At 60.9% G+C, this 20,046-nt stretch overlaps 1 protein-coding gene across 1 annotated transcript in view; it reads right to left on the bottom strand.

Annotated features, from left to right (window-relative positions):
• The window catches only part of RASGRF1 (Ras protein specific guanine nucleotide releasing factor 1), a 45,493-nt gene extending 25,889 nt beyond the window's left edge, over window positions 1-19,604 (bottom strand). Inside the window, exons 1-5 of the mRNA XM_036436318.2 lie at window positions 19,040-19,604; window positions 7,229-7,335; window positions 5,606-5,753; window positions 1,146-1,241; window positions 127-380 (exon numbers count right to left, since the gene is read on the bottom strand). Coding sequence (XP_036292211.1) covers window positions 127-380; window positions 1,146-1,241; window positions 5,606-5,753; window positions 7,229-7,335; window positions 19,040-19,315 — 881 coding nt within the window. The 5' untranslated portion in view covers window positions 19,316-19,604. The remainder of the gene's footprint in view (window positions 1-126; window positions 381-1,145; window positions 1,242-5,605; window positions 5,754-7,228; window positions 7,336-19,039) is intronic.
• Between the last annotated feature and the right edge of the window lie 442 nt (window positions 19,605-20,046).

Here is a 20,046-nt window from a genome sequence, read left to right as displayed (position 1 = left end):
CCTGGGCACCGGCCTTCCTTCCGGCCGGTTTCCTCCTCTGCACGGGCGGGGTCCCGGGGGAGGCCTGGCGCGGGTGTGGCCCCCCCCATGGGGCGCCCCTGCAGAGGGGGGGGCGGGGGCGCCCACCTGTTGAGGAAGATGCTGCTGACGTCGTCGTGCGTGATGGGTGGCCGCTTGGAGCTGGCGGCCATGCGCAGCGGCCGCAGGAAGTTGTTGACCAGGATGTGCAGCTGCTGCACGTACTCGGCCTCGGCCTCCAGCATGCTGAACACCAGCTGGTTGCGCTTGCGCATGCTGTCGGCGTGCGGCGACCGGATGTAGTCCTGGATGACCGTCTTCCACTTGCGGCGGCACAGCCAGCCGCGCAGGAAGCTCTGCACCTGGGAGCGGGCGGGGCCTCAGTGCTGGGGGGGCCGGCTGGGGCCACTGGGAGCCCCCCACCCCTCAGGGCGGGCCAATGGGCTGCAGGGTCCAGGGCTGCAGGGAGGGCAGGCGCTGGGGCAGAGGCACCCAGGGACCACTGGGTGCCTCTGAGGGGGACCAGGGGGGACGGAGGGACCAGGGTGAGCGGGGATGGGGGTGGGGGGGTGGGGGGGGGTAGGACCGGGACCAGGGGGGGCGGGGACCAGGGGGGCAGGGACCAAGGTAAGCGGGGGCCAGGTTGAGGGGGGACCAGGGTGAGCGGGGGACCATGGTGAGCAGGGATCAGGGGGTCGGGGACCAGGGCGAGTGGGGGACCACGGGGGGCAGGGACCGGGGTGGGGGGGACCTGGGTGGGCGGGGACCACGGGGGGGCGGGAACCAGGGGTGGCGGGGACCAGGGTGAATGGGGGACCAGGCTGAGGGGGGACCTGGATGAGCGGGGACCAGGGTGAGGGGGGACCTGGGTGGGCGGGGACGGGGGGGGGGGGGGGGCCCGGGGTGAGTGGGGGACCAGGGTGAGGGGGGACCTTGGTGAGCGGGTTCCAGGGTGAGGGGGGACCTGGGTGGGCGGGGACGGGGGGGGCCGGGGGACCAGTGTGAGTGGGGGACCTGGGTGAGCGGGGACCAGGGCTCAGGAGTGCAAAGTCCCGGGCGAGGCGCTGGGTGCCTCTGAGCCTCCTGGCGCCCTGGACTCCCAGCGGGGCGGGGGGCGGGCGGCGGACCTTCTTAATCTTCTTGATGTCGCTGTCCTCGTCGCTGGGGGCGGTGGCGGTCTGGGTGGACTGGATCCGCTCCGTGTCCTTGAGCAGGGACGCGATCTGGGACAGACACCCGGGTCAGCGCCGCTAGGGCCACGGGCGCGTGGGGAGCCGAGGCCCCTGGCTCCGGGGGAGGTCGCTGGGCCAGACACCAGCCTGGGCCCGCGTCTGGGGGACCTGCCCCCCTGGGTCCCTGGCCGCTGGGCTCCAGCTGAGTGACCCCTGTCCCTGTCCCGTCCCCTGGGGCCTGAACCTGTCCCCGTGCCTCTACCGTGGCTGCCGTGACGCTTGGGTTTTCTGCTGCTGCTGCAGCTGTTCTTTTTAATGTAATATTTTTTAAAAATATATTTTATTGATTTTTCACAGAGGAAGGGAGAGGGACAGAAACATCGATGAGAGAGAAACACTGATCAGCTGCCTCTTGCACACCTCCTACCAGAGATGTGCCCGCAACCAATGTACATGCCCTTGACCAGAATCGAACCCGGGACCTTTCAATCTGCAGACCGACGCTCTACCACTGAGCCGGTTTCGGCTTAAAGTAATATTTTTTAAAAAATATTTTATTGATTTCGGAGAAAGAAAGAGAAATATCCATGATGAGAGAGAATCCTGGATCGGCTATCTCCTGCACACCCCCCACTGGGGGTCAAGCCCATGACCAGAATCGAACCCGGGTCCTTTCAGTCCACAGGCGGACGCTCTATCCACTGAGCCACACCGGCCAGGCAATGCTTGTTTTTTTTTTTTTGTTTTTTTTTTTTGGGGGGGGGGGTCAGATGTCTGCAACATAAAGTTTGCCGTCTTAGCCGGTTTTTTAAAAAAATATGTTTTTATTGCCCTGACCCAGGAGTCGGCAAACTCATGAGTCCGCAGAGCCAAATATCAACAGGACAACGATTGGCATTTCTCTGGAGAGCCACATGTTTTAAACTTAAACGTCTTCTACCACCACTTCTTCAACACAGACTGGCCCAGGCCGTGGTGGTTTGTGGAAGAGCCACACTCAAGGGGGTCAAAGAGCCCCATGTGGCTCGCAAGCCATGGTTTGCCGACCACGGCCCCTAGCCAGTGTGGCTCAGTGGGTAGAGCGTCGGCCTGCGGACTCAAGGGGCGTGCAGGAGGCAGCCGATCCATGATTCTCTCTCATCATGGATGTTCCTCTCTCTCTCCTTCCCTCTCCCTCCCTCTCTGAGACCAATAAAAATACATTTAAAAAATATATTTTTATGCTGAAAATGAGTTGGCTCAGTGGGTAGTGTCAGCCTGTGGACTGAAAGGTCCCGGGTTCGATTCCGGTCAAGGGCATGCACATTGGTTGCGGGCACATCCCCAGTGTGGGGTGTGCAGGAGGCAGCAGATTGATGATTCTTTCTCGTCGATATTTCTAACTCTCTATCCCTCTCTCTTCCTCTCTGTACAAAAATCAATAAAATGTATTTTTAAAAATATACGTTTTTATTGATTTCAGAGAGAGGAAGGGAGAGGGAGCGAGAAATATCCATGATGAGAGAGAATCATCGACCGGCTGCCTCCTGCACGCCCCACACTGGGGACGGAGCCCGCCACCCGGGCCTGTGCCCTGACCGGGAATCGAACCCTGACCCCCTGGTTCAGAGGTCAACACTCAACCACTGCGCCACGCTGGCTGGGCTGCTAGCCTGCTTTCTTCACAAAGTTTGGGATTTGCACCTGGTATCCTTCTCCCTTTAGTTGGGCGACGTGTATGTGTATGTGTGTGTATGTACGTATGTGTGTGCGTGCGTATGCATTTAAAATCGGTGCAGTCCCTAAGGGAGAGGCATTCCAGGACATCCACACAGCAGGACCAGGGAAAAATAGGTACAATTAAGCGGGGAGCGAGGGGGGAGGGGGCTGGGCCACCCAGGGCCCAGGCCCCAGAGGAGCCCCAGTGAGCTCAGAGAGCCAGCCTTGCTCTTGCCCTGGCAGGCCCCTCGGGGGTGGGTGGGCCGGCTTTGAACCCTGGTTTCCTCGCTTGGCATCGAGAGCTGCCCTGCTGACCTCACAGCCAGCTCACCGGCGAGCGCCCGGCTCTGGCTGCCCCCGCGGAAATGGGAAGGGCTTTCCAGAAGAGGTTTTGCAGGGCAGATAGGAGCCCGACGGGTGGCTCTGGCACAGGAGGAATTTGAGCAGAAGGGATGGTGTGAGCCTGGTGACTCAACTGCCTACCTGTCCCCCGCTGCTCCCCGCCCCAAAGACTGGCTTTCTTTTTTTAAAAAAAGATATATTTTTATCTATTTCAAGAGGAAGGGAGAGGGAGAGAGAAATATCAATGATGAGAGAGAATCACGGATCGGCTGCCTCCTGCACGCCTCATACTGGGGATGGAGCCCGCAACCCCGGGCCTGTGCCCTTGACCGGGAATCGAACCCGTGACCTCCTGGTTCCTACGTCAACGTTCAACTACGGAGCCACGCCGGCCTAATGTGCACCCTTTAATCCACCGACTTCCGGGGGAGAGGTAACTGGCAGGGGGTCTGAGCCGAGGGAGCCAGGTCTGGGCCCGGCCTCCAGTGTCCTGAGCCCTCCCAGCTCTGACCTGTAAGACCTGGTCTTGGTTACAGGGCCGCCTGCCACTCCCCGGCTTCTCAGTGCCTCCCGCCACCTGGGCCCTGGGCTCTGTGCCTCCGTGTCCGGAGCCGGGCCAGAGCAGACAGGTGCCCTGCGCCCTGCGGGGGGGTATGTGTGGGCGAGAGACAGAGAATGGGGGTGGCCCTATAGCTGGACCAGCCAGCCCTGCAGAGTCTCCTTGAAAAAAAAATCTCTGGCCGAAACCGGTGTGGCTCAGTGGATAGAGCGTCGGCCTGAGGACTGAAAGGTCCCAGGTTCGATTCCAGTCAAAGGCGTGTGCCTGGGTTACGGGCACATCCCACTAGGAGGTGTGCAGGAGGCAGCTGATGGATGTTTCTGGCTCTCTATCCCTCCCCCTTCCTCTCTGTAAAAAATCAGTAAAATATATATATTTTTTTAAAAATTCCCACAAACAGGCTTCCGCTGCCGCACACCCTCACAGCCGCCCCTGCACCACCCCTTCTCTGCCCTCCAAACCCCCACGTCCGACCCCGGAACCCCTGATTTGGGGCAGAGGCAGCACCAGCCCACACCCACGTCGGCCTCGAAATGACTCACTTCCGGAGCCGGGGGCCCTTGAGCTCCATGCTTGTGCCAAAGGCGCTCTGGGACCCACAGTCAGACCTCTGCTTCTCCGGTGCCCACCACAGAGCCTGACCCCCTTATGGAACACCTACTGTGTGCCCGGCGCCCTTATTGAGCACCTACTGTGTGCCCGGCGCCCCTATTGAGCACCTACTGTGTGCCCGGCACCCCTACTGAGCACCTCCTGTGTGCCCGGCGCCCCTACTGAGCGCCTCCTGTGTGCCCAGCGCCCCTACTGAGCGCCTACTGTGTGCCCGGCGCCCCTACTGAGAGCCTACTGTGTGCCCGGTGCCCCTGCTGAGCGCCTACTGTGTGCCAGGCGCCCCTACTGTGTGCCTGACGCCCCTACTGAGGAGACCTACTGTGTGCCCGGCGCCCCTACTGAGCGCCTCCTGTGTGCCCAGCGCCCCTACTGAGCGCCTCCTGTGTGCCCGGCACCCCTACTGAGCGCCTACCGTGTGCCCGACACCCCTATTGAGCGCCTACTATGTGCCCAATGGCCTTACTGAGTGCCATGTGTCCAACGTCCTTATTGAGCACCTACCATGTGCCAGGCAGGAAGGGGCAGGGCAGGGAGTCCCCAGGAGGGGACCTCTGAGCCTGGGAGGGTTCCCCAGGTCTGGATGTGTGGGGGTGACAAGGGCATTGCAATTGGGCGCCAGCAGGCCCAAAATCCGTCGGCGCCCACCCCCGGAGCCTTAGGCTGGTAACGCGGAAGGCTTACTCCGTGGGTGTGCCATCCCAGAATAGGAATCTACCCAGACGTAACCTCGCAGCCCTGAGGGGTAGATGTAAGAAAGCCCACAAGAAGGGGAGGCACAGGGGCCGGCCGGGGGCGCGGCTCAGCGGTGAGCGTCGACCTACGAACCAGAAGGCCACGGCTGCATTCCCGCTCAGGGCACAGGCCCGGGCTGTGGGCTCCATGCCCAGCGTGGGGCGTGCAGGAGGCAGCCGGTCCGTGATTCTCTCTCATCCTGGACGTTTCTCTCTCCCCCTCGCCCTCCCTCTCTGAAATAAACACGAATGAGTTAAAAGAAAAAGAGGGGGGGGGGCACACACAGGTTAGGGGTCCGCTCCAGGTTGCAGGCGTAGGTGGCAGAAGTGGGATCTGAATCCACATCCGACCCCAGGACCTTCCCGCTGGGCCAGCATCCCTGGTCTCAGGGGTGGAGGCTGGCGGGGCCGCGGTGGGGAGCCGCCCGGTCCTATGGCCCTCCCGCCCCCTCCCCATCCCGGCCGGCAGTCACCTCTGCCTTCAGCCGCTCGATCTCCACCTCCCCGTCCTCGATCTGCCTCCGCAGCTGCTTGGCCACCGTCTTCTCGGTCTCCACGATCTGCAGCAGGTGCAGGTACTTCTGCATCAGCGCCTCATGCTCCGTGGCCAGCGTCCGGTAGCTGTGGGCACAGGCGGCCGCGGCGGTCAGGCACGGCCCGCCCCGCCCCTGGGCTCCCACCGCGGCCCGGGCCCGGGGCTGGCCTCCCCCGGACGCTGCTACTGGTCGCCCAGCCCCTTCCCTGCGCTCGGACCACTGCTTCCTCCCACGGCCCCCGGCCCCACCCCAGGCACCACAGGGCCTTTGCACAGACAGGGCTTCTGTTGGGAGCATCCTCTGCGCGCGCGCCCCCCTCCCCCCCGACGCCCTTCCCTGGACCAGCTCCGTCCTCTTTCCTAGCTTAGCTCTGGGTCCCCAGAACCTTCCGGACCCCGCCCCCCGCCCTGACTGGGTGGGGCGTCCCAGAAACACCCTTGACTTCCGCTACCATAGCATCCGCCAGACTGAGACATACTTTTTAAACTTTTCTTTCTTTTTTCCTTATCCTCACCTGAGGATATTTCCATTGGTTTGAGAGAGAGAGAGAGAGAGAGAGAGAGAGAAAGAAACATCGATGTGAGAGAGACACATTGATGGGCTTGCCCTCTGCACATGCCCCGAGCAAGGCCTGGGCCGGGGAGGACCCTGCAACCGAGGTACTTGACCTTGACCGGAATCGGACGCGGGACCCTCAGGTCCACAGGCCAACGCTCTACCCACTGAACCACACCGGCCAGGGCCAGACTGATGTCTGTTATTTTTGGGGGGCGGGGGGAGAGGAGGGAAGTCCAGTTATTTCCATCCTGATGATCAGAATGTGTGACAAATGAGGACGCTGTCATCTCCCGGTCCCCTTTGCATACAAGATGCCACGTGATTCTCAGAACAACCCTGCTGGCCCTGGCCGGTGTGGCTCAGTGGATAGAGCGCCGGCCTGCAGACCGAAGGGTCCTGGGTTCAAGTCCCCGGTCAAGGGCATGTACCTTGGTTGCAGAAACATCCCCAATAGAGGGCATGCAGGAGGCAGCAGATCGATGATTCTCCCTCCTCATGGATGCTTCTCTCTCCCTCTCCTTTCATCTCTCTGAAATTAATAAAAGTAAATAAATAAAGACTGCTTAGGATGGGGTACCAGGCCAGTGCCCAACCTCATGTACCTTTTTTTTTTTTTTTTTTTTTAGAGAGAGAGAGAGTTGGAGAGGGAGAGACAGAGAGAAACATTGATGTGAGAGAGACACATCCATGAGTTGCCTCCTGCACATGCCCTGACCAGGGTCCAGGTGGGGAGAAGCCTGCAACCGAGATCCGTGCCTTTGACGGGAATCGAACCTGGGACTCATCCGTCCCCAAGCCGACGCTCTATCCACTGAGCAACATGGGCCAGGGCGAACCTCACGTACCTTCTGATGCCCAAACTTGTCTCTGTCAAGCTCCCATCGCCCCTCCTCTCCTCCGCTGCCTCCTTCCCTCGTCCTAAGGTGTGGGTTTGCCCGGTCGGGCCCACAGGCTCAGGGTTCAGCCGTCCGTGTGTGGACCCCGGGGCTGGGGGAGACGCACCTGGCGTGAGCGATGGCCGCCACCCACTCGTCACAGTCCTTGGCATCCTCCGTCCGCAGCTCCAAGGCCTTCTGGTTCTCATGGCTGAAGTTCACGGTGAAATAGTGCTGCACGGGGCGAGATCTCTGGTTACTGGGGCGTCGCCGAACCATGGCGCCTGCCCCGCCAGCTGTTGGCAGAGCCCTCGCCGCTGCCCCAGCCGTGCACGGGCTCCTTACCCGCGGCTGAGGGGACGCGGGCCCGGGGAGCAGGCTTTGTCCCCAGTGTGGGGCGTGCAGGAGGCAGCCGATCCATGATTCTCTCTCATCATTGATTCTCTCCCTCTCCCTTCCTCTCTAAGATCAATAGAAATATATTCTAAAATAAATAACATCCTATATAATAAAAGCCTAATGTGCTAAGTGTCTGGCGGTCTGCTCAACCAATCAAAGCATAATATGCTAATGATATGCCAAGGCGGCTCAACCACTTGCTATGACGTGCGCTGACCACCAGGGGGGAGACAGCCGACTGGTTGACAAGTCGCTATGACATGCATTGACCACGGGAGGGCAGAACTCCTGTGTCCCTCCCCAACCCCGATCATGCACTGGTGGGGTCCCTCGGCTGGCCTGCACCCTCTCACAATCTGGGACTCCTCAGGGGATGCCAGACAGCCGGTTTTGGCCTGATTCTGCAAGCCAGGCTGAGGGACCCCACTGGTGCATGAATCCAGGCAGCAGGCCTCTAGTCTTACCTAATAATAGACAAACATGTAAATTGACCGTACCTCCGCCACACCCACCAGCCAATCAGGAGTGGTATGCAAATCAACCAAACTAAGATGGCAGTTAATTGGCACACACAGACGTTGAGCGATGGGGGGGGGCAGGATGGAAGGCAAGGCGGGGACGGCAGCCAGGGAAAGAGAGACCCGGATGAATGCAAATGTGAGCTGGAAAATAGGAGGCGATCTGAGATGCAATATCTGTAGTGTCTGCTAGGAAACACAGAATCCCTTCAGGCGGAAAGATGCAATTAACCCTGGACAGAACACAGAGCTGAAAGATGCCCATCTTCCCGCTCGGATGGCTTCTGCCCTGGTGTGATTATGACCTCTGAGGAGCAGTGAGGAGCAAGGTCAGAGGAAGGCAAGGGGAACTCTGTAGGCTGTCCTACAGAGTCCTCCTTCTTTCAAGCCCCTCCTTCGACTCCCCTCCCCCCCCCCAGAGGTCAGCTCAACTTTAACTTCTACCTTCAGTTCGTTCGGACGACAATCCTATAGAATTGCCAGCATGGAGTGGGCCTCTGAGACTGAAAAAAGAGGGAGATGACACCCGAATGGAATAATGCTTGTCTCCCCATCTTGGCTGCCACCTGGCACTCGCCACGCTGGCATCTGAATCAAGGGCACTGTAGCTGCGAGGCAAGAGGCCCCGGTGAACGGTAGCTTTTATGAATAAATAAGGGCTTGCCAAAAAAAGAAAAAAAAAGAAAAGAGAATGGGGCTGAGGGGCCAGCCTTTTAGCCGAGAGGGAAATGGCAGGTGGGGTGGCTGGCCACGTGCTGGGGCAGCCTGTGGGGGAGCCAGGCAGGCAGTGGGGGGGCAGGGCGGGACCCTCATGCCCATCCATCCGGAAGAGGTCATGGCGGGGCTGTGGGTCAGAGAGGGCGCCATCCTGGTTCCCCATTTCTGGGTGTCCCCTGGGTGTCCGGGCGGCAGGGAGCAGCAGGCCGAGGCGGCTCCTGCTAACATTCACTGCATTCCTGTTAATTGTCAGTCTGGGTGGCAGCCGGGGTGCGCGTACGCGTACGTGTGCGTGTGTGTATGTGTATGTGTAAGCGTGTGCGTTGCTGCAGTCACTGTCCCTCACTTGTTTCCTGGGAAACAGATAACTGGGGCTACAGCATGAAACGTCATCCGCTGAGTTGGGGGGCTCCGGCGGGCGCCCCTCCCCCTTGAGGCGGAAGCAGGGAGAACACAGGGCTGCAGGGGGGGGTCCCCAGATGCTCCCCCCTCTCTCACGCTTGTCTCCCGGGGTCGGTGCATTCCCACCTTCCCCAACTGGAACCAGCGTGACGGTCTGAGGCTCAGAGAGGGTGAGCCACCTGCTTAAGGCCACACAGCGAGAAGGCAGAGAGAGGAGCAGGGAGAACACGCTTTCTCCGGCACCCACCGTCCGGCCAGGCCCCGGACGTGGCCTTGGGGTGTGAAAGGGGAAGGCTGTGGACAGGGGAGGCTTGGGGTCCGCACTCGGTTGGGGGGGGGGGGGGACGAGGGGCAGAGGGCTGGGCGCCAGGAAGCTGGAGCTAAAGCGGGGCGGGGCAGCAGCTTGCTGTCCAGGCCTCAGAGACTCGGGTTCCAAGAGAGCCAGTCCAGCCGCAACCGATGTGGCTCAATGGATAGAGCATTGGCCTGCGGACTGAAAGGTCCCGGGTTCGATTCCGGTCAAGGGCATGGACCTCGGTTGCGGACACATCCCTAGTGGGGGGTGTGCAAGAGGCAGATGATGCATGTTTCTCTCTCATTAATGTTTCTAACTCTCTGTCCCTCTCTCTTCTCTGTACAAAATCAATAAAATATATTTAAAGAGAGAGAGAGAGAGAGAGAGAGAGAGAGAGAGAGAGAGAGAGAGGGAGAGAGGGAGAGAGAGAGAGAGAGGGAGAGAGAGAGAGCGCGCGCGCCAGTCCTTGCTGTCGCTTAAGCAGCTCTGACCGGGCTCTCGTTCCTTCAGTTCATGTGTACTGACAGCCCCAGACCCCCGATGTCACGCTGGGCTGGTCCCTCACCCACATCTGCCCCCTCTGTCCTCCCATTCACAGCCTGCCGCCCCCTCCCTCCTGCCAACTCTCTGGCCGTCCGCCCTTCCCTCCCGCTTCCGCGTGCAGAAGCAGGAGATGCCGCTCACTCGCGCTTCTAAAATTAATTTTGAGCGGCTTTTTATGTCCAGGTCTGTGCTGGATTTTCCAATTCGGAAAACATTAAAAACGCCGCTCGGAGGCACCTTGTTGAAAACAATTATCTCACTCTCTTCAGGGGGAATATTGGTTCTGCCTGCGCTTTGCCAGATTAGTGAGATCGAGTCTTTAAAAAAAATATTTTCACTGCCCTAACCGGTGCGGCTCCGTGGATAGAGCGTCGGCCTGCGGACTGAAAGATCCCAGGTTCGATTCCAGTCAAGGGCATGTACCTTGGTTGCAGGCACATCCCCGGTAGGGGGTGTGCAAGAGGCAGCTGATTGATGTCTCTCTCTCTCTCATCGATGTTTCTAACTCTCTATTTCTCTCTCTTCCTCTCTGAAAAAAATCAATAAAATATATATTTTAATTAAAAATATATATATATATATATATTTAAAACAAACACACACACAATGTGCCAATCTCCCTTTATATCCAGGGCCTTAAATATATATATATATATATATATATATATATATATATATATATATATATATATGTGTGTGTGTGTGTGTGTGTGTGTGTGTGTGAATATATATATATGTTAATATATATTATGTTTAAGGGGTCATCCATGCAGGTCCTCCGTGCATGTCTGGTCTAATTAGCATATTACCCTTTTATAAAGTATAGATGTTTTGCCCTGGCCAGTGTGGCTCAATGGATAGAGCATCAGCCTGCATGAGTCACCTGCCAGAGGCCCAGATGAGCTGCCGCTTCCCTGAGGAGGACCCGGTCGTAAGGTGGAAGCTGACTGTGTGCCAGCTGCCGTTTCTCGAGAAGACCTACTGTGTGCATTGTGCTGAGACAGTGTGGCCCAGTGGGTAGAGCCACTGGTGACTCCTCAGGACAGGGCTGCAGGCAGGCTCTCTCATGGAACCCATCTCACCGATGGGGAAACAGGCCCAGGGAGCCTTGCAGGCGGCGGCAGGATGAGCGGGGAGCAGAGGCTGTGCATTCGAGGGGGACCGGGCTGCAGGGCCTGCTCTGAGTGGGGGCCGGGCAGCGGGGGCGGCCAGGGCTCCCAGCTGCTCCCTGCACGACGGCGGCCCTCCCGGAGGAGCCTGGGCGTTGGCAGTGTTCTGGGCCCCTGCCCAGCCCGCGGGCACAGCTCCCACATAAACACCGGGGGCCAAGCTCTGTTCTTGGCTGCTTGCGCGCAGGCACCGGCTCCCGGCTCCCACGGGGCCCGGGCATCGGGCCCGGGGGCCGTGGACGCCTCGCGCGTGTTCCCTAACACCCGTGGGACCCCAGCAGGCACAGCGGCCACCTGGCGAAGTCACGGCGACATGTTTTCCCGCCTGTTCGCTGTGTTTCTCTCCCTGCTCCCCTCTGGGTATCTTGGCAGAGAACGATAAACTCAAACTGCTTACCCCAGCCCACGTCTCTATGTAGCCAAAAGCTCAGGTGTTGGCCCTGGCCGGTGTGGCTCAGTGGGTAGAGCATCGGCCTGTGGACGGAAGGGTCCCGGGTTCGATTCTCGGTCAAGGGCACAAGCCTGGGTTGCAGACACGATCCCAGTAAGGGTGGGGTGGGAGGTGTGTGCAGGAGGCAGCCGATCCATGATTCTCTTCCATCATGGATGTTTCTCTCTCCCTCCCTCTCCTTTCCTCTCTGACATCAATAAAAAGATGATTAAACCAAACTCGTGCAGGGAGCAGTCAGGCAGCCGGGGTTCACCTGTGGGCTCTGTAACTGCAAACAAGGGACGGGAACATCTCTGGGCCTCAGTTTTGCCATCTCAGAAATGGGCCAACAGGGACAATGAGTTGTGTGTCCTGGGACCAGGGATGTTGGGTCTGGTCCAACAAGACACGGCTGAAGGGCACATAGAGTTTGGGCGCAGGTGACTTTTTATTTTACTTTTCATGTCTTTAAAATTTTTGTTTTTTAAAAAAATATGTTTTATTGATTTTTTACTGAGAGGAAGGGAGAGGGATAGAGAGTTAGAAACATCGATGAGAGAGAAACATCTATCAGCTGCCTCTTGTACACCCTGCACTGGGGATGTGCCCGCAACCAAGATCCATGCCCTTGATCGGAATCAAACCTGGGACTCTTCAGTCCGCAGGCCAGGGCTCTATCCACTGGGCCACACCAGCCAGGGCGGGAGGTGGCTCTTTAAAGCTAATAGAGAATGTGCCCCCGGACCCCTTGTCCACGCTGCAGTCAGAAGCGGGATGCTCTGATTGACAGGCCAGGCCGCAGCACGTGCCCTGAACCTGCCTCTGCGGAAGTCTGCTCACGTGACCGAGTCTGCTCACGTGACCGGGGAGAGAGGGGAATGAGCTTTTCCCGCCTTCACGCTGCCCAACTCGGATCTCGCGAGACCCTGACACCTCGCGAGACGGGGCTCGAGGCCTCACCAGGCCCTGCTGCGCGCGCCTCGCCGCTGCCACCGCCACCAGCTCTGTGGGGATTGCGGGCGCCTGTGACCAGGGTCCCACCGGCTCCTTTAGGGCGTGGACACCGCCACCCTTCCCCGAGGGTCTGCTCGGAGCCCCTCACACAGAGCAGCCCTGCGCCCCCGCAGGCCTCGGTCCCTCGCGGACTCTGAGTTGCCTCAGTCGAGGCAGCGTGCCAGCTCCTGCGGACGGGCCCGCACCCGCGTGAGGACCCCCCACTGGTGAGCGAGCGCAGGGAGGAAGGTACCTGGAGGGCCGAGCGGAGGGAGCAGCGGGCAGGCGGCTTGAGGCGAAGGCCAGCAGAGCGGGAACTTGGTCAGTCCGTGGGCTGGGGGCGGGGCCTAAGCCGGACGGGGCGGGACCAGGTTGGGCGGGGCCAAATGTGTGGGCGGGGCCAGGGCCAAGAAGCGATGGGACTAGGTGTGTGGATGGGGCCAAGGCCACGTAGGGGCAGGATCAGGTGTGTGGGTGGGGGCCAGGTGTGGGGGCGTGGCTAGGGCCAGGTGGGGGCGGGGCCAGGACCAAGTATCAACGGGACCAGGTGTGTGGGCGTGGCCAAGGCTAAGTAGGGGCAGGATCAGGTGTGTGGGCGGGGCCAAGACCAATTAGGGGCAGGAGCGTGGGGGCGGGGCGCTTAGGCTCTACTTCCGGCTTTGCTTCATTTCTAAGGGCTGTGGGAGCCTCTGGTGGTCCGATTCGCGTGGAGGGGAACCAACCCCACGGATACGGAGCGTCTGAATGGGCGGCTGGGTGGAGGGACAGCTCCCAGCACGTGGCCATTGCTGATAGGGACCCCCAGGCCCCTCTCCCCTGGGAGCACTTTGATCACAAGGCTCAAGGGTTCCTAGTTGCGGGGACCCACAGGGCCCAGGGCAGGTGTGGCCCGGTGGCCCCCCCCAATGGTAGTCACACCCGTGTGAGAGTTTAGGCGGGGGGAGGGGGAGCAGAGAGGCAGGGACCTGGCCTTTCTTGTCCCTGTTAAGGTAACATGAACCAAGCTGCACAATGCAATCTGATTTCATCTCAAGCAACCTTAGGGGGTGGGAGAGGGGCACCCCATATGGTTAGTCCTGGGGCCCCAGGCCTTCCGGGCTGGGGTTTCCATGTTGCGTTGCTCATAGCTCAACCTCTTCCGCTACATCGGGGTTGGTCTTTACCTCGGTGGCCTAGAGGCTGGATGTGGGGGGTCAGAAAGCCAGAGAATGGCCCTAGCTGGTGTGGCTCAGTGGGTAGAGTGTTGTTGGCCTGCGGACTGAAGTGTCTCAGGTTCGATTCCCATCAAAAGGGGCGTGCAGGAGGCAGCCGATCGTTGATGTTTCGATCTCTACCTCTCCCTTCTTCTCTGCAATCAACAAAAACCCTATATAATAAAAGCCTGATATGCTACGTGTTCAGTCATCCGGTCGGCCATTCAACCCATCAAAGCATGATATGCTAATGATATGCTAGGGCCGATCAATCGCTCACTATGACATGTACTGACCACCAGGGGGCAGATGCTCCAACCAGTATATTAGCTTGCTGCTGGGGTCCGGCTGATTGGGATTGGGCGAGGCGGGCTGGACACACCCTGGAGCCCTCGCTTGGTCCCTCCCTGGCTGGCCAACCTCCAGCCTCCCTCCCCGGCCCTGACTGTGCACCAGTGGGGTCTCAGCCTGGCCTGAGCCCTCTGGCAATCTGGGACCTCTCAGGGGATGTCTGAGAACCGGTTTCAGCCTGATTTCACAGGCTAGGCTGAGGGACCCCACTGGTGCACGAATTTGTGCACTGGGCCTCTAGTGTGTGTGTGTGTGTGTGTGTGTGTGTGTGTGTGTAAAACCCAGAGCATACATCTCAGTCACTGCCACCCCCCTCCGTAAACCAGGCACACACACATCCTCAGAGCAGTTGTAGATCAGAATCCACCGGGGAATTGAGCTACTTCCTGCCTCAGGGAAAGGGGCGGGGCTAGGGCCAGGTGGGGGCGGGGCCAGGACCAAGTAGCAACGGGACCAGGTGTGTGGGCGGGGCCAAGGCTAAGTAGGGGCAGGATCAGGTGTGTGGGCGGGGCCAAGACCAATTAGGGGCGGGAGCGGGCATGTGGGGCGGGGTCTAGGACCCGTGGGGGCGGGGCGCTTAGGCTCTACTTCCGGCTTTGCTTCATATCTAAGGGCTGTGGGAGCCTCTGGTGGTCCTATGCGCGTGGAGGGGAACCAACCCCACGGATGCGGAGCGTCTGAATGGGCGGCTGGGTGGAGGGACAGCTCCCAGCACGTGGCCACTGGGTGCACACCCAGCAGGCACTGTGGGTCCCCCAGCTTCCAGAACCCCCACCCACAGCACTGCCCACGCTCTGGTGAGGGAGCTGTCCGTGTCCCCTCATTTGTAATGAAACTTAACTAGTTGGCCGACTTGGCCACGCTGCCTATACTTCTTCGTACCCCCCTCTCTGCTCCCCCTGATTTGTGAAATGGAGGCACTAATAGTGCCTGCTTCCCGGAGCTCTGAGGGCTCAATGAGTTAGTGGCTCTACAGCACATGTGTCAAACACAGGGCCCGCGGGCCAAATCCGTCCCGCCAGGCCTTGCAATGTGGCCCGCACCGCGCTGTCATCACTGCACTCCGCTGCGTTTCCATCACAATGACAGTTTATGACTGTTCAGTAAACCATTCGGCCCGCGATTTAGGCTGGATTTTAGATTTTGGCCCCTTCTCTGATTGAGTTCGACACCCCTACTCTACAGTCTGTCCAGCATGAATCAGGGGCAGCCTGGGGTCCACACTGTGACCCCTCCTGGGTGGCGGTGAGCGCTGGGGCCCCCTCTCCCCCTCGCTAGAAGCTGGGGCTGGAAGGTTTTTTCCAGGGAGCTGGCAGTGAGGGTGAGAAAAGCCAGTTTTGGGGTAACTCCATGCCAAAGGCAGGGCAAGGAATCTCAAGGGGCAACCAGTAGAGAAGCCGAACCCAAACTCTCAAGTTCAGGGGCCTCTGCCTCCAGGATGTGGCTGTAGGGCGCAGAGGAGAGGGGGGTCGGTGCTGAGGGAACAGGGCCCAGGCCACGGAGGGGCCTTGCAGCCGCCAGTGGGCACCAGAGCCTGGCGGTGCCAGCCTAGCTCCACGAGGCCTGGGAGCCTCAGACCTCTGAGCCCAGTTGGCCCTTAAGACGTAAAATGCAGCCGAAACCGGTTTGGCTCAGTGGATAGAGCGTCGGTCTGCGGACTGAAAGGTCCCAGGTTCGATTTCGGTCAAGGGCATGTACATTGGTTGCAGGCACATCCCCAGTAGGGGGTATGCAAGAGGCAGCTGGTCGATGTTTCTCTCTCATTGATGTTTCTAGCTCTCTATCCCTCTCGCTTCCTCTCTGTGGAAAATCAATCATACATATATAGATAGATAGATAGATACAATAGATAGATAGATAGATACGTAAAATGCAGAATTAGAATGAGATGCACCAGCAAGTTCACTTCAGTAGGCATTTCCTGCGCACTTACTTCGTGCTCCATTTCTGACCCATTTTCTGCACACCTACTATGTGTTCTATCCCTGACCCACTTCCTGTGCACCTACTACGTGCCCCATCCGTGACCCACTTCCTGCGCACCTACTATGTGCTCCATCCCTGACCCACTTCCTGCGCACCTGTTATGTGCTCCGTCCCCGACCCACTCCCCCTATTTGGGGGCGCTCCCAGCCAAGGTTTGGTTTCTGTTCCTTCAGAAACTTGTCCGTGGTCCTTCTGGGTGGAAGCTGCCTGTTTACACCTGGATAAGAACCACATCTTGACTAACACCGCATCTTCACAGATACTAGCCAGTCCAGTCACATGGTCAGCCTCCTGAAGGCCTCCTGGTGTGGGTGCCCGGCCACGCGCCAGCACGTTTGGAGTCAGAAGCTTCCTGGGGGCCCCAAGGCAAGGCAGATGGAGCTGGGCACTGGGCCAGAGCTCTGGGTGGTGGTGGTGGTGGGGCACAGGGCACCCAGGCCCAGGGGAAACATGGAGCCGCTAACGGCTAGGGTCATTTGTTTTACTCCAAGACCGAGACGGGAACAAGCTGTCCGTGTTCGTAGACACACACAGGCCAGAGCAGCAGGGTCTTCAGAGATAAGGCAGCCCTGATGGGCATCTGCACCTGAGCTGGGGGGCACCAGGCCATCGCCCACCCTTCCGCCCCCATTTTCTTCCCGCTTCTGCTCCTCCCACAATCCTTTGCTGGCCTGAGCCAGGCCCTGAGCCCCGAGCTGAGTGGTTTGCAGTCCGCAGAGGACCCGTCGCCTCTCCAGGAATTCTTAGACATGGGGTGAGACCCAGGGCTGCGTCCGCCACCGATGCCCCGAGACCTCGGCTAGCTCCCTCCGCTCTGCGCTGCAGTCCCTCTCTGCAAAACGGGAAGGAGGCCCGGCTGCCGTGGCTCAGAGGCCGAGCATCAACCTGTGAACCAGGAGGTCAGGGTTCGATTCCCGGTCAGGGCACAGGCCCGAGAGGCGGGCTCAATCTCCAGTAGGGGGCGTGCAGGAGGCAGCCGATCCGTGATTCTCATCACTGGTGTTTCTATCTCTCTCTCTCCCTCTCCCTTCCTCTCTGAAGGTAATTAAAAAAACATATAATAATAATAATAAAAACATAATATGCTAATTAGACCAGACAGCAGAACCACCTTCCAGAAGTGGGGGGGAGGGGCTGCAAAAGCTGAGCCCCTTGCACGAATTTTGTGCACCGGGCCTCTAGTTTATATATTTAAAAAAATGGGAAGGAGGGGTGTATGATGTCTGAGGGACCTTTCGGCGTTTACATTTTGTGCCAGGCCTTTATTCCCTGTCCAGGGGGATATAATTCAGACCCAGCTGAGATGGATCTAGATCCAGCTCAAATGCGTCATGAGTACGTGTTCATACGTGTTATTTAATTGTGCTCACACCCCCTCCCCCCAGAATGCTAGGTGTGGGGACCCCCATTTTGTGGATCACACACGGAGGCTCAGAGAGGTTGAGTGTGCTCCCTGAGGTCACACAGCCAGGAAGTGGCAGAGCTGAGCCGCAGACTCAGGCCTGCTCCTGGCTTCCGAGGGGGAGGGGGGACCCAAGCCCCCCAGGAGGTTAGTCTTTCCCGCCCTCTCTCCCTGCCTCCCTCCCAGGGAGCTCAGCTCTGAGCAGGGGCTGAGGGCCCAGGTGGGTTCCCGCTGATGCCTCCAGCCACCAGTGTCTCCCAGAGGTGGGGGGCTTTGGCTGGCAAGGGGTGGCTGTGTTCTGGAAGGCTCCGAGGCCGGGGGAGGGGCAGGTCATGGGTGTCAGGCTGGGCCTGGGTCTGGCTGTCCCCTGGGGGCCTATAGACCCGAATGCACGCTCTGCTCTGGCATCAGGGAGCCCCTACTGGCCCCATCCCCCCACCCCCACCCCCAAATATTCCAGGTTGAGGGCAGCGGGGGGGGGGGGGGGGGGGAGGCAGCGGCAGCAATGCTTTATCTCGGCCAGCCCCGCCCCCGCCCCGCCCCCACCCCGGGTCTGGATGGAGCCAGGGCTTCTGAGAGTTGCTGGCGACGCCGAGGCAGCCCCAACACCTGGCATGACCTGGGCAAGTGGTGTCCTGTGTGTGTGTGTTGGGGGTGCTCCCTGGGTAGTGACCAGCTGGCGGGGCTCCTGGGACCCCTCAGGCCCCTTCCCGCCCGTCTTGTCGGGTCCATCCTGGCGGCAGGAGGGCGCGCCCTGCGCCTAAGCTGCTCTCTCCCCGTCTGGGGGTCCCCGCTCCGGCCTGCAGGTGCCCGCACCCCCACCCCCTCTCCCACCGGCCCGGCCCTGCAGATCCAGGCCAGGCCCGTCGCCTGGCAGCTCAGCAAACCCTGGCGCCGGGACTGCGGCGGCGGTGGCGGCCACTGGCGGCGGCGGAGGTGGAGACGCAGGGGTGGGGGCGGGGGGCGGGGAGGAGGGCGCCCCCACTGGTTCGGCCCGCGGCCTCCCCTCCGCCGCAACCCCGGCCCCGTGCGCCAGCGGGGCGCCTGGACCCCTTGGCTGTGCTGCGGGGACCAGGACCGGCGGGGAGCCCGTCACCACGCGATGGCGCCCAACCGGCCCCCGCGAACTTGGCAGAGCCCGCGAAGGCGCCCCCGCTCCTCCCGGCGGCTGCGGGGAGGCAGGGACGCTGCGCTCCGAGCAACCCCCTTCTCCCTTCCCCGCCACCGCGCCTCCCGGGTCCGGGCAGACAGGCGGGCGCTCCTCCCCGGGAGCACCATTTTGGGCCGGATGTGGGTTCACATTCCCCATCGCCGTCATGCCCCCCGGACCCCGTCTCCCTCCCAGCTCCCCGGCGCCGCCATCCCTCCGTCCTGCCTCCCCCAGAAGTGGCGGGTGAAGGGCAGCCGCGCCCCCTGCCCGCTCCGCGCCCCGGGACCAAAGTTTGGGTCCCGCGGGGCCCGGCGGAAGGCCCCGATCCCTCCCTCCTCCCCCTCCTCCTCCCCCTCCTCCCCCGCGCCGGCAGGGCAGGTGCGGCCTCACCTGTTTCTCCGGCGGCTCCTTGGCGGCGAGCGCGGGCTTGGGGGAGGGCGCGCGCTCGCAGGCGCAGCCCTCCAGCAGGTAGAGGCCGGAGGGCCTGGGGCTGGAGTCGCTGTCGAAGTAGAAGAGCAGGTTGTGCAGCAGCGCGAACCACTTGGTTTGCCATTTTGCGTTGTCCGCGCTGCGCTTGCTCAGGTAGCCTCTGCGCGTGCCGTCCTTGCGCGCCAGCAGCCCCAGGGACGCGACGTGGCCATCGTTGAGCCGGATCCCTTTCTGCATGGTGCTCCGGAGGACCAGCCAGACCCCCTCCGGGCGCTCACATCTTCCCCGCGCGCGCGCAGCCCCCCTGGTCCGTGCCCGCGGCGCGCTGCCTCTCCCCGGCGCTCCTCGCCGGCTCGCTGGCTCCTTCTGGCGCGCCCCTCCCCCGCCCCCCAAATGCCTACACTCCGGGATCTGGCGCCGCGCCACGGCCGCTGCAATCCAGGGGTACCATGCCGCTCCGCAGGGCCCCGGGGCGCCGCGCCAGCCTGCTGCCCCCTGGCACCTGGCAGCCGGAGGGAGCGGGGAGCCGAGGGGCAGGCGGAGTCAGGTGACGCGCGGTCCCTCGAAGCGCCCGGCTCCGCGGCGCGGGGACAGGGACACACGCACACGCAGCCCGCGAGGCGCAGAGCCACGCAGCCCGCACCTTGGCGCCTCCTCCCGCTCCCGGACACACTCGCGCCAACGCAAAGCCTGCGCACCCCGCCCTCGGCCTCCCTCCTCCCACCCCTCCGGGGCTTCAAAAGCAAATTGGATCCATGTTGGTTAACGTAGCGGCAGGCATCCCCGAAGGCTCATCATCCCGCAGCCCGCGCTCTCTTGACCCTTTGCTCCTGCCCCCCAGAGGCCCCCTCCTGTGTGCGGCTCCGATTCCGGGGGGACGGAGGAGGGTGCCGGGAGGCGCCCCGCAAGTGCCTTCACTATTAGTCTTTGCGGATCCAGGGCTGGTCACATCCAGGTCAGCATCCGGC

The sequence above is a fragment of the Pipistrellus kuhlii genome, unplaced genomic scaffold (genome assembly GCF_014108245.1).
Source record: "Pipistrellus kuhlii isolate mPipKuh1 unplaced genomic scaffold, mPipKuh1.p scaffold_m20_p_134, whole genome shotgun sequence".
NCBI classification, from domain to species: domain Eukaryota; kingdom Metazoa; phylum Chordata; class Mammalia; order Chiroptera; family Vespertilionidae; genus Pipistrellus; species Pipistrellus kuhlii.
Note: the sequence above shows the minus strand (reverse complement) of the source record. Positions and strands in the feature narration are given on the sequence as shown.